Here is a 12229-nt window from a genome sequence, read left to right as displayed (position 1 = left end):
TCTGTTGGAGCAGCAGCACTGAGCTCCATGCACATTTTATTACAAACCTTTTTTTTAAAACCAGGATGCACACAACCCCAAGCCCAAACGCAAGGCAAAGACACTGCAGTTCCTTTCTTGAGGGGGGGGGAGGGGGGACAGCCAGGCTGGGGCCGGACCCCTCGGACCCCTCAGTCCTTGGGGGTGCACACACTGTCCAGCGCGGCCTGGGCCTCCTGGATCTGCAGCTGCAGTCTCTGGCGCATGGCCTCGTTGGAGGCGTTCTTCAGCATGGCCTGCATCTCGCGCACGGCGGCCCGGTAGCCCGGCGCGTTGTGGAAGACCCGGATAGCCCGGTCGCCGCAGGTGAGCAGGAAGCGGCTGTTGATGTCGAAGCGCATGTCTGCGATCTCCTCGCCGTGCACGCCCTGCAGCTCCTCCTCCAGCTCGCCCGCGGCCGCGCCGTACAGCGCCACGCTGCAGCCGCTGGAGATGGCGGCCACGCGGGCGTCGGGGGACAGGGCGATCCGGCAGGGCTCGGCCACCTGGCACTGGCCGGTCCGCAGCAGGTAGGGGTCCTGCTGCTTCTTGTACTCCACGTCCGTGTCCCACAGCTTCCACGTCCCGTCTTTGGACACCGTGGCCATCCTGCAGGTGGGGCCAACAACAGAAGCTCCAGTCGAGTCCGGACGGACCACCGCAGGGCACTAACAGTCCCTGCTGTGCCTGGTTAAACCCAGGGCAGACCCGGTGCCCGAGGGAAGTGCTCTTTAGGCAGACGCCCAATCAGGAGATGACAAGTGACGTCCTCTCCTTGGCAGCCAAGTCTTGCAAGGGGCTGTCATAGCAGCTGGCCTCCACTAGAGGCCGCCATTATTTGTAAATAGTCTTATCAGGTTATTGGTGGTGGTGAATTCAACATTCTCACATGGGGTAATAAGTAATATGTTTGGGGATATAAAGGACCTTTAGAAAAAAAGAAAAGCCGTAAGGCCGTGGCTCACCATGACTAAGGAGTATTAATAAGCTAGGAGATATACTGCGCTTCTCCCAAAGGCCCTCTGAGGGGCAGGACAGGATACCTGAACCTCACACAATACCCACCTCTTATACATCACTGAAGAATATTTAAACATCAAATTACAACAAATTGTACAACATACCATCCACTTAAGATCGAGAGCTTTTTACTGTCTTTTTAAGTTCCTACTCGCTCAGTAATACAGGAGCAGCAGGAATCGGTGTTCTCATCTTGCCCCCGGGCAGCTCTGCCAGCTGTGTGCCTGCTGGGGGAACCCCCAGTCACAACCCGCTGATGGGGTGACGCAGCTCAGACTCCCCACGAGAGGATCAGGGAGCCCAGCCTGCACCACCTGGGGGCTCCAGCTCAAGACCTTTAGAGTCAGGCCAGTCATGCAGGAAACCATTTCAGTCCCTGACAGAAGTGCTCTCCGCTGCTCTCCGACTCCCTACCTGCGCGAGTCGTTGGAGAAGGCGAAGGAATAGACTCCAGCCGAGTGGCCCTTCAGGTCGAAGGCTCGGACCACTTCCCTGAAGTCGCCCATCTTTCCGAAGCACACCTCCCACACCTTCACGTCCGGGGTGAAGCCGCAGGACGCCACGAACCTGCCGCACAACCGTGAGCGAGAGCACAGGTTCACACTCGCTGGGCCAACACGAGGTCCCCGCAGCACAGCAGCACCGGGGCGGTACCGTGTGGGCTGAACCGCACGGGCCCGGTTCTACCAGGTGTCAGCAGGAGCTCTGAGACGGCCACGGAGACCTGTCTCAGCCCATCTGCCACCCAGAGTCTTCTCCTCATTACAGCCTTCCTCAGACAAACCAACGAGTGTCCTTACCACTTTGAAACCTTTAGTTCTGGACTCAGAACTTCAATGGTCACGCGAGACTGACGGAGCTGTTTACAGAAAGAGGCACAGCTGGGGTTACTCGGGGTGGGTGTGTTGGGGTGCTGGGGGTGGGGCAGCGGGGTACTGACCTGCCACAGGGAGAGATGGTGGCATAAGAGTTGGTCATCTGGTTGGTGTTGATAGTGGCCAGGACCTCCCCCTTCAGGTCCCAGATCAGGATGGTGGTGTCACTGGAGGCTGTCATGATGAACTTGCCTGGAGCAGGAAAACACACGATGGGACAGAAGGGATGTCAGGCCCTCATGGGGGCAGTCCTGCAGACAGCACGTGCCTGGTTCATGTCAAACGTCAGTGTTAAATTCTCTCACAATGTCAGGGCTGTGTTCTGGAGAAGCAGACCGCTCACAGAGGTTATTTTAACAAGGGGTTGCCAACAGCACCACTGTTTTATGTGTGACTGATGTCACTGGGTTCTCAGTAAAAGCTCTAATACAGATGCTCCACACACCATAACCATTAAATAGCATTTTGTAAAGTAAAAAAAATACTCAATACAACACCCACTCTGAGTTCTGCTCTTCCATGATTTCTACTTTTTAATTGCATCTCTCTTTCCAGACCTTAAGGGTCAAAAGTGTTTAAGAGAAGTGAAAATAAAGTGTAAACAAACTGTTGAGGCAAACAAAACCAGCTCAGCAACTTCACAGTCCCTGCCCTCACTCTCGTCAGCCGAGTGGATAAAGCAGAAATCACAGCCATGATGAGTTTTACTCCTGGATATTTCACCCAGTTTGGACTCTCAATTTGTATTACAGTATTTTCTTTTCTTTAAAACAGAACACTAATGAAAAAGTTTCCCCTGTCAATGTCACCCACTCACATTGTAATTATTTACACAACCAAGCCAAAATATTAACTAAAAAATAAAAATATTTATCTTATTCAGGTTTGGTTTCATGCTCATAGACCAACAAAGAGGCTGTAACTAAGAACAGACAATCAAGGACAATGATTCATCAATCGCTCTGAATCCCATTAGGACACCCGGTCCTCTGGGCCACTGTGAGAAAGCTGAGGGACAGAGAGGGACAGAGAGGGACAAGTCTGCCGTATGGATCCGGGGCAGAGCTGTGCACAGGAGAGCCCAGGACTTCGTACCCGTCTCTGCGATGCCGATGTTGATGACGGGCGCCTTGTGCTTCTGAGGGAAGTCCTCAGGAGCTGCGCTGAAACTGATAGAGCCGTCCTCCTTTTTCAGCATCTTGAAGACGCGGATGGTTTCTGCGCTCGCCAGCCAGGTGATGAAGGCCCTGCACAAACACAAGTCTTCCCATCAGGCTGAGCGGCAGGCGTATTGACTGTTGGACTGAATATCCAGGCCTTTGTGGCCAGACCGGAGCACGTGATGGAGTCCCCATGTGAGTCACTATATATATGAAAATCTGCATCTGCTGCGTGAGCATGAGTGTACATTCCTGCGTCTGTGTGCTCCTGCCTGCACCTCCTTATCTGCCTGCGCTCGGGCTATTGGAAACACTGGTCTAGCAAGAAGGACTGGCAAACACTGCAGAAGAGGGAGATGAAAATCAAACATGAAGCAGATAAAACTCACGGCTGGGCAAAAACCTGGCAGATAACTTTTAACGTACTTACGGAGGTATTCTCGCTGAATGGAGTAAAACGTTAGGTCATACAGCTAAAAGCATAAATTTAATTTAAGGGATGTTATGCTAAAACTGTCTAATACACTAGTACAGCTTCATCTATTATACTGTGTACAATTTCAATCACCATTTATAGAAAAGATATTGCTGCTCTGGAATCCATCCTGAACAGAGCTATCAGATATATTCCAGGGTTTAGTAACGTCCTACATTACTGAAGAAACTAAACCTTTTCAATCTTGAACAGACACTCAAGGCACCTGACACAAGTATTCAGTAAACGCCCTGACAAACGCAGCACAGAGGATTTCTGCAGACTGAACTGTGAAACACGGCACACAGGGCACCAGAGGAAACTATGTGAAGTCAAAACTGAAAACAGGAGGCACTTCTTTACACCAAGGATTGTGGGAGTATGGAACAAGTTCTCCAGCCATGTGTTTGAAGCCGGCTCCCAGGCTTCTTTCCAGACAGGGCTGGATGAGCAGCTATCAGACAGGCCTGACAGAGTCCTCTCGTCAGTGTGCTGGACTCCCATAGCCCCGCGTGGCCTACCGGGAGTCCGGGCTGAAGCTGACCAGCGTGGCGTGGTCCAGCTCCACGTTGGCCCGCAGGCAGCGGTGGTCCCGGTCCGCGAAGTCCTTGGTGCTCCAGATGCGGACGGTGCGGTCGTCGGCGCAGGAGGCCAGGTACTTCCCGTTGCTGCTGAAGTCCAGGCAGGTCACGTTCCCACTGTGCCCCTGGGCAGGAGGAGAAAGACAGAGGTAGCCAGCTCGGCCCGGCTCGGCCCGGCTCGGCCCTGCTCGGCCCTGCTCGGCCCCAACAGCACCGCCCGGGCTCACTGCTGCTCTGCTCCAGCCCGTGACACACAACCCCATCACCAAGCCCTGCAGCGCGACGACGGGTCGAGCACAAAACGGAGAAGACCGCTGCGCAAACGTTTGGCCTGACACAGATGCTCGGCCGGCAGGCTGCTGTTACAGCAGGGGTGCGTGGGAAATCTTTGTGTGCTCGGGAGGTGCTTATCTACTGGTGCGATAGCATTCCTCCTCCTTTCACTGGAACAGGTGGCTCTGCCCGTCGGAGCGGCCCAGGCGCCACACAGGAGAGCCCGTCTGTGATCAAGCAGTGGCCCTGACCCGGTTCCCGTCTGCTCCAGTGCCGGGACAGGTACCTTCAGCGAGGACGCCAGGAGCGGGTGCGAGAAACTGTGCTGCTGCGGCCTCTCCTTGCGGGGGCGCGGTTGCTGCTTCAGCCTTTTCGAGGCGCAGTGCTTCTCTCCCTCCGCTTTCTCTGCTGGAAGGTTCAGCACCGGGGGCGAGAGAGAGAGGAAAGATGTCAGCCCTGCGGAGCGATCAGAACAACAACAACAACGCAACGAGATCACGTCCAGCTCTCCAGAGCTGCAGGCTCCTAAAACAGCACAGCATCAGGCTGGGGTCATTCTGGCTTTACAGTGAAGTTCCCACGATCAGTTATCTTCTCTGTCTGGAATTTGCAGCAGGACCTGAACAGCTTTACAGCAACGGTTGCTCTGCAGTGTCTCTGCATCGAGTCCGTACATGAGCCAGCTGCAGCTCGAGAAATCTGAGAAGGACCCCATGGGTCAACGGCCCGAGCCGTGATGTCATCATCACCTGCATCACCAGGCTGTGAGCTACGGGCACATTACTGAACAAGATCCAGGTAGACGGAATTCAGCAGGCGATGTGTGCCTAAACACTTTCACCTGGAAGAATGAGGTGTTATGAAAATCCCCCACACAGGTAGACACTAAATCACCACTATTTCTACATTGATTAGAACATATTTCTGTCAGTCACCTCAGCAGGACTGGGAGAGGAAGACAACCTCTGACCTTCAGCTCAGATATAAAACCAAAGAGTGTTTTTGATCGTTTTCTAACTTGCGACTAAAATAACTCCCTTCTTATTTCTTATGAACTCGTATTGTCTAACATCGATTTGTATTACGCCTTTTAAGATTGCATTAGGACAGTAAGTTTAAGCAAATGTCAGAGACTGGGGTCAGAGAGAGGCGTCTCTGTGCTCAGCCTTGAAGCCCTGCTTTTTCCCATGACAGTTAATGTGACGGAAAAAATATCTATTTTTGCATCTTCTTCTATTTGTCCTTTTAAATCCTCGTTTTAGAAAAGCAGTAAACTATTTCTAGTTATGGCAGCGAGTACCGGACACCCTGAGAGACAGCGAGAGCAGATGAAACACGGCAGGTGTTGTTAGATTAATAAAAGGGGAAAAAAGAAACCAAAAAGAAAAGCTGCGCATCTTTGTGCCAGACAGACTCTCTTGCACGCCCGCTTTCCGAAACGCACATTGACCCCTCTGTTACTGCAAGTGCGCCCCGGTATCCCCGTCCTCCTCCCCGACAGAGGGCGCTACACGTGTGGCGCACAGCAGTTCCAGCTCGCCGCGCCTCCGAGGCGCCTCTGGCGTCCAGCGCGGCGCTGCCGCCCGTAGGAAACAGCGCCGCCTAGCGAGCAGCGTGCGGCAACGCCGCTCCACCGACAACTTTCAAACTACAGACACCCCCCCGGGCCGCCCCGGCGCCTCACCGGCCGCGTCCTCCCTCGGCTCGGCCTCCTCCTTCGGGCCGCCTCGCTGCTTGCCCAGGGCCACGGCGACCAGCAGCACCAGGGCTCCGATCAGCACGGAGACGGCGACCAGCGCAGCCAGCTCCATCTTCAATCACCCGGGTTCTGCCACGTTAGCGTAACTCCGGAAGGAACGAGCACGTAAGGGCACGTCCACGCTATAAGCCAAGGTCCTGCGCGGGCACGTCCACAAGTAGGGTGGGCATGCACGCGCACGTGTCTCCATGGTAATGGCTAACATGAACTGCTGTAAAGTGAGCTGAGGCGTCGCACGTTAGTTTACGTTTTACAGCCCTCCGTCAACGAGTTTAGGTCGGGGGAGCAACGTGGTGGCGTCGCTGAAGGCAACACGTTTTGGGATTTGGGAGGGTATTGATGTGTGTGTTCGACAGCTATGAAGCTCTTTCGAGTATAAAATAAAACATTTAGAATTATAGGTAGGTTTGTCGTGAAGCCGACGGCGATGGCCCTGTACGTGAAAGCCGCCGAGGTTCTTGAGAAAGCGGAGCGGAAGGAGAGCTCTGTGAAGACCCTGGTGTACAACAGCCAGTTCCAGGTACCGTCGCTCGAACTGTTCCGCCGATGAGGTTCACATTCGTGGGGCGAATAAGATACTATTTTCTACCTCTGTTAACGCTTCGGAGCAGATGCCCACAGCAGACAGCTGCTCTCCCTTATAAACTAGAATAAGCCTTCTCGCAGTGACGAGAGCAGGACTCCGGCTGTCCAGCATTGCGACCCTTTTCGGATTCCAGGCGCTGTTGCAGTATTCTAGCCAGCAGTCATGTCACCCTGCAGCTCACAGCTCACAGCCCACTGAAGCCCAGCAGGTGTGGGCCTGGTCAGTACCTGGATAGAGACCTCCTGGGAAAACTAAGTTTGCTGCTGGAAGAGGTGTTAGTGGGGCCAGCAGGGGGCGCTCACCCTGCGGTCCATGTGGGTCCTAATGCCCCAGTATAGTGATGGGGACACTATACTGGAAACAGGCGCTGCCCTTCGGATGAGACGTAAAACCGAGGTCCTGACTCTCTGTGGTCATTAAAAATCCCAGGGTGTTTCTAATAATCCCCGTCTGTGATCTGGCTTCATCACGCTGCTCTCCTCCCCACTGAGAGCTGCTGTGTGTGAGAGGACTGCATCATCCAGGGGGGGCTGCACACTGGTGGTGGTGGAGGGGATCCCCATGACCTGTAAAGTGGAGTGTCCAGAAAAGAGCTATAGAAGTGTAAGCAATTAATTTAGTATGAAGTAGTACTGGGTAGACCTTTCCAGAAAGCAAAGTGCTGTTTAGTCACACCTTGTTTTTTTTTTTATTGTCTCCCAGAACATCAAGCAGCTCTTCGCACTGGTCAGCGAGACGCTGAAGTACTCCGGTGTGCTCGAGGAGATCATCAGCAGCACAGGCCTGCTCAAGGAGAAGAAGCTGAAGATGCACGTTGCCAAGGTAACAGCCTCTCAGCCCTGCTGGCTTCTGTAGCTTCTCCCTGGCGTAGCGGCTTCCTTCTCCAGGCCCAGGCGTCTCGCAGCGCTGGGCCTGAGTGAGCCTGTCTCTCTGCTCTAGGTGCTGGTGTACGACCTGCTGTTCGGCCGCGGGCTCAAGTGTGGAGGCAGCTGGAAGGTCCTGCTCCTGCGCCAGCAGCCTCGGCTGCAGGCTGCGCTGGCCAGGCTGAAGGTCAGGAGGAAGGTCTGCCGCAACGAGGACCTGCTCTGCGCCGCCGGCCGGGACGCGGCGGGTAGGTGGTGTGGCGGGCACGCTCCCGGGCTGGGGGGAGCGGAGAAGACTGGGAGAAGGCTGGTCCAGGCCGTCGGCTTAGTGTTCACGAGCACTCTGCAGCACGGCTGAGCAGTCACAAGCCTCCAAGCCTTTCTGCCAAGACGCGTTTCCTGGTTTCCGTCCTAACTGCACATAACCACGTTTCACTCTGGGGAGTGACGCAGTCCTGCTGGCTGATTACTTCCAGGCTCTTTCAGAATTTGAACTGCTCTTCCCCTCAGTCTTCTGGCTCCAAGATCGAAGAAATAACGTCGATCGAGAACGTGGCTGTGTTTCATTAGTTAAAGTGTTCAGGTGATGCTGAATTGTGAAAATGAGTTTGCTTTCTCTGCAGAGGATGTGGTGCCACGCTACGTGCGTGTGAACACACTGAAGACCAATGTGGAGGATGTGATTGACTACTTGAAGAGAGATGGTTTCTCGTACTTGGGTCAGGCCAGCAGGTGGGAGGCTGTGCATTAAGAGCCCCAGCGCCCGCGAAGCCGCCTTCCTGTTTTCAGTGCAGTTTGGTGCTTATGTCTTCTTCAGCATGATGCATGAAGAGTAATCATACTTCTGATGAGCAAGGGAAAATAATGGCTGTCAGAGTTTGAAGAGGAAGTGATTTTTGGGAGTTACTAGTCACGGGGAACAATTCAAAAAGTCGGTGGGGGGGGCTTGCTTACCAGTAGATCAGTTTACCAGTTCATTCAACCAGTTCATTCAACACTTGTGCAACTTGTGTTGCAGACTAGAGGATTTGCGCAGGCTCTCCGGGAAGAATTTCATCGGTGACCTTCACCTCCCAGAGCTGCTCGTCTTTCCTCCCAGAACCGACTTCCACTCCCACTTCCTGTACCAGGCAGGACACATCATCCTGCAGGACAAGGTGAGAGGCATCCGGAAGAAGAGTAGACCTGTTATGACTAGTTTGTCTCCAACATGTGTGCTTTTGGTCCAGTTCAGCAAAGGAAAGTAATAAGCAAGTGAGATGACCTTTTCTCTGTCTTATACATGGACCTGAAAAAAATGTATTTAATACAGAATATTGTTTCTTGTTCAAGTAGTTCTGTCTGTTAAATGGACAGACTTATAGCCACCCACCTAAATGCAGCATGAGGACAAACTGCAGTATATAGGCAGTCATGTAAAAATAAAAAGTATTTTACACCGTAAGAGTTGGAAGTTTCCTGCGGTCAACTGGATCGTTTTGCTGTGTGTAGTGCAGGGGGGTTAACGAGCCAATTTGCTCTGATTATGAGCAAGACACCCAGCCTGCACCTCCCAGAGCTGCTAGTGTTCACCTGTGCCCTCGGCTCTGGAAGAAGGCAGGCAGCTCGGAGGCTGAGGAGGCTGATCTCGCCCGTCTGTGTCTTGTCCCCGCAGGCCAGCTGCCTCCCCGCCTGCCTCCTGCAGCCCCCTCCTGGGGCGCACGTCCTGGACGCCTGCGCCGCCCCTGGGAACAAGACCAGCCACCTGGCGGCGCTGCTGGGAAACAAGGGGTGCGGAAAGGGGCTTTCCTCTGCCGCAGTCCGAGTGCAGATCGTGTTTTACCATGGGAGTTTATGTGTAGCATGTACAGTAATGAAGGACGTGGTACCCGAACAAACTGTAAATCCCACAGTAAGATAAAATTGTGGGAGTTTTTACTGCAGCTGTTGACTGTTTTCTCTGCCTTTCTTGGAAAGGAAGCTGTTCGCTTTCGACCTGGACCCCAAGCGCCTGGCCACCATGAGCACCCTGCTGCTGCGGGCGGGGGTCACGTGTCAGGAGCTGGCCGCTCAGGACTTCCTGAAGGTGGACCCCGATGACCCCAAGTACGGCCGGGTGGAGTACCTCCTGCTGGACCCGTCCTGCAGCGGGTCAGGTGAGGAGAGCCCGTCCTGCTGACCGCGGGCGCGCTGGCGAGACTCCCCTGGCCCGCGGCTGACCGTCTCCGTGTGCGCAGGGATGGCCGGTCGGCGGGGCGAGCGCGTGGCCCCGGAGGAGGAGGAGCGCCGACTGCAGGCCCTGGCGGGCTTCCAGCTGCGCTGCCTGCGCCACGCCCTCCGCTTCCCCAGCCTGCGGCGCCTCGTCTACTCCACCTGCTCCACGCACGCCCAGGAGAACGAGGAGGTCGTCCAGGCCTGCCTGCAGGAGCACGGCGCCAGCTACAGGCGAGTCGGGGTCCCCTCTCCTTCCTGGGGCTCTCGCCGAGCAAGACGGGGACAGAAAGTGACCCTCGGATGTTTTCTGCCCCGAGGAAAAATAACTGATCACACATTTGGAGCATCAAATATTTAATTTATATGCAATATCAGCACAAAATTGTTAATTTTCTCTTTGATGTAACACAGTTCTCGTCTAGCATCTCCAGTAAACAGTATCAGTGGCAGGGAGACGCTTGCCTGTTTGAGGAGGTTTAGGGCTGCTGTCTGAATCGCCTCTGTGCCCGCAGGCTGGTGCCGCTGCTGCCCAGCTGGCAGGAGCGTGGCCACGCCCCCCTGAGCCAGTGCCTGCGCGCCAGCCCCAGCGAGACGCTCACCCACGGCTTCTTCGTGGCTATGCTGGAGCGCCGGGGCCCCGGGGAGGAGCAGGAGGAGCAGGGCCGCTGCTCTCTGTGAGTACCCCCTGGACCCCCACCTGTTTCCTGCTGGCTGTGACTCCAGCCACTGCAAACAGTGGTGAACTGGTTGAATTATCCTCCACAAATTGTGTTCCAGGTATCAGTAAGATATTGCAGTTAATTGAGGAGGGTAATCGGGTCATTCGAGTTGCACCTGAAGTGCATTAATAATTATTGGGCCCAGCTGAGACCTTTAAAGAGCAGGCTGGAGCCTGGAGGGGGGAGGGGGAGAAGAAAGCAGGAAAGAGCCCCAGAGCCAGGCCAGTTCCTGTGCTGGTAGAAAGGCAAGACTACACTGAGGGAACCTTCGATTCCATGGACTTTGAACCCAAAATATATAGTGTTTAAAACACTTATGGGAATATTCAACTTTGAACATGAAGGAAGACGGTGTTTCTATTAACTGGCTACGGAGGTTATGCAGCTAGGAACGACACGACCAGGACTGGGATCTCGGATTGATAGCTCGGCTCGTGCAGTAATCTGTAACTAGTCCAGGGCTTCGTACATGCAGAACAGAACCAAGTCCACTATGAATTCTCAGGCGGTAGTAGAAACCACCTTAGCACTGGTATTGTGACTGCCAGTAGGAAAGACAGTAAGACATAATGAGCCTGAACACAGTGGGGGTTCAGATTCCTGGGACAAAGAGCTTCTGCACATTTTTGTCTTCCAGCCCTGCTGCCTCTGTGACGTCGTCAGCGGAGCCCCAGAAGCATGCCGCCGCCGCCGCCGAGACACAGACAGTGGGCGCGAAGACCAGGAGGAAGAGGAAGAAGAAGAGGAGACCTGCAGCACAGGGTGACTGAGCCCTTGGCTGAGAGAGGTGTCCAGTCTGTGATGACGTTGGCGCTCAAGGAAGCAGCTCCTCAGCATCGGGGCTGGAGGCCCAGTGAGACAGACTGACAGCTGCAGCCAGGCACTGCAGCGGTTCCCCCAGCCCAGGTCCTGGAGGAACAATCTCCCACCTTTCTCCTGCTAAGATCTTAAATCACAGCCTAATCACTTTCCATGTGTAAACTTGCTTTCGGCTCTTAAAAGGTCAATGGGGATTTGAAATTGGCATCAATCCTGTACTGATTTCTGGGCTTCAGAACTGCCCTCATTGGGACGAGTTGCCTGAAGTGTCACAGCAGGAAAATTACCCGGTGGACGTGTCTGACCCACTGTCCCTCATCAGCTGATCAATTAATACATGTTTTGTCTGAAATAACAGCAAGGAACTTTAGCAGAGACTGTGTATGGTTCTGTGTGCTGAAACTGTTGGTAGTTCAAACATGAACTAGTCCATCTTTAACACGCTAGTCTGACTGAAAGAGGTTAATTTTAAGTCTAAACAAGCAAGCAAATCAATTGTCTCGGGAGATTCAGAGCTCAGCTGGAATGAAAACAAGCCAACAGCAGTGCTCCAGGACCAGGAACCACCGTTGTTTGCAGCTCTAAGTACTTTACAGCACATGGGTCTCACTGAATAGCAAAGGGTTTGGTCTGGGCTCAGGGGTCGGGAAAAACAAAGATGCCATCTATCCTCCTGTCGAACACTGTGACAATTAAAAAGTTAAATGACTGATTTTTGAGCAATTTAATACTAGAAAAAAAGGCATATTATTTCTGTGTAGAAGAAAGATTTTGACTAATCAATACCCAGCACAGGAATGTACAGAGCAGCGCTTGCCACTGGACCGGGGTTGAGGAAGGATCATATTCCATCCCAAGTGGGTTTCTATGTGTTAGTAATGACTGCCA

At 53.7% G+C, this 12229-nt stretch overlaps 2 protein-coding genes across 3 annotated transcripts; one reads left to right on the top strand and one right to left on the bottom strand.

Annotated features, from left to right (window-relative positions):
* Window positions 1-6270, bottom strand: tbl2 (transducin beta like 2). 2 transcript variants are annotated; one of them, XM_088615887.1, is made up of 7 exons: window positions 6087-6270; window positions 4689-4810; window positions 4070-4254; window positions 3009-3160; window positions 1979-2105; window positions 1453-1605; window positions 1-627 (listed from the first exon to the last, which is right to left on the bottom strand). In XM_088615887.1, exons 1-7 carry the CDS (start codon window positions 6211-6213, stop codon window positions 171-173), a joined length of 1323 nt encoding a protein of 440 aa, XP_088472013.1. In that variant the 5' UTR covers window positions 6214-6270; the 3' UTR covers window positions 1-170. The 2 variants fall into 2 exon arrangements, with proteins under 2 accessions (XP_088472013.1, XP_088472014.1); XM_088615888.1 differs by lacking the exons at window positions 4689-4810; window positions 6087-6270 and adding an exon at window positions 4344-4666 and having other exon boundaries at window positions 4070-4313.
* A 138-nt stretch (window positions 6271-6408) lies between these two features.
* On the top strand, window positions 6409-12053 carry nsun5 (NOP2/Sun RNA methyltransferase 5). The gene is made up of 10 exons (XM_088615885.1): window positions 6409-6681; window positions 7450-7569; window positions 7687-7858; window positions 8234-8342; window positions 8629-8767; window positions 9265-9380; window positions 9567-9745; window positions 9827-10034; window positions 10316-10477; window positions 11160-12053. Exons 1-10 carry the CDS (start codon window positions 6589-6591, stop codon window positions 11290-11292), a joined length of 1431 nt encoding a protein of 476 aa, XP_088472011.1. The 5' UTR covers window positions 6409-6588; the 3' UTR covers window positions 11293-12053.
* The last annotated feature ends 176 nt before the right edge of the window (window positions 12054-12229 follow it).

This window comes from Lepisosteus platostomus, chromosome 22 (genome assembly GCF_059453375.1).
Source record: "Lepisosteus platostomus isolate fLepPlt1 chromosome 22, fLepPlt1.hap1, whole genome shotgun sequence".
NCBI classification, from domain to species: Eukaryota; Metazoa; Chordata; class Actinopteri; order Semionotiformes; family Lepisosteidae; genus Lepisosteus; species Lepisosteus platostomus.
The sequence above is the reverse complement of the archived record's forward strand: the minus strand, read 5'-3'. Positions and strand labels throughout refer to the sequence as shown.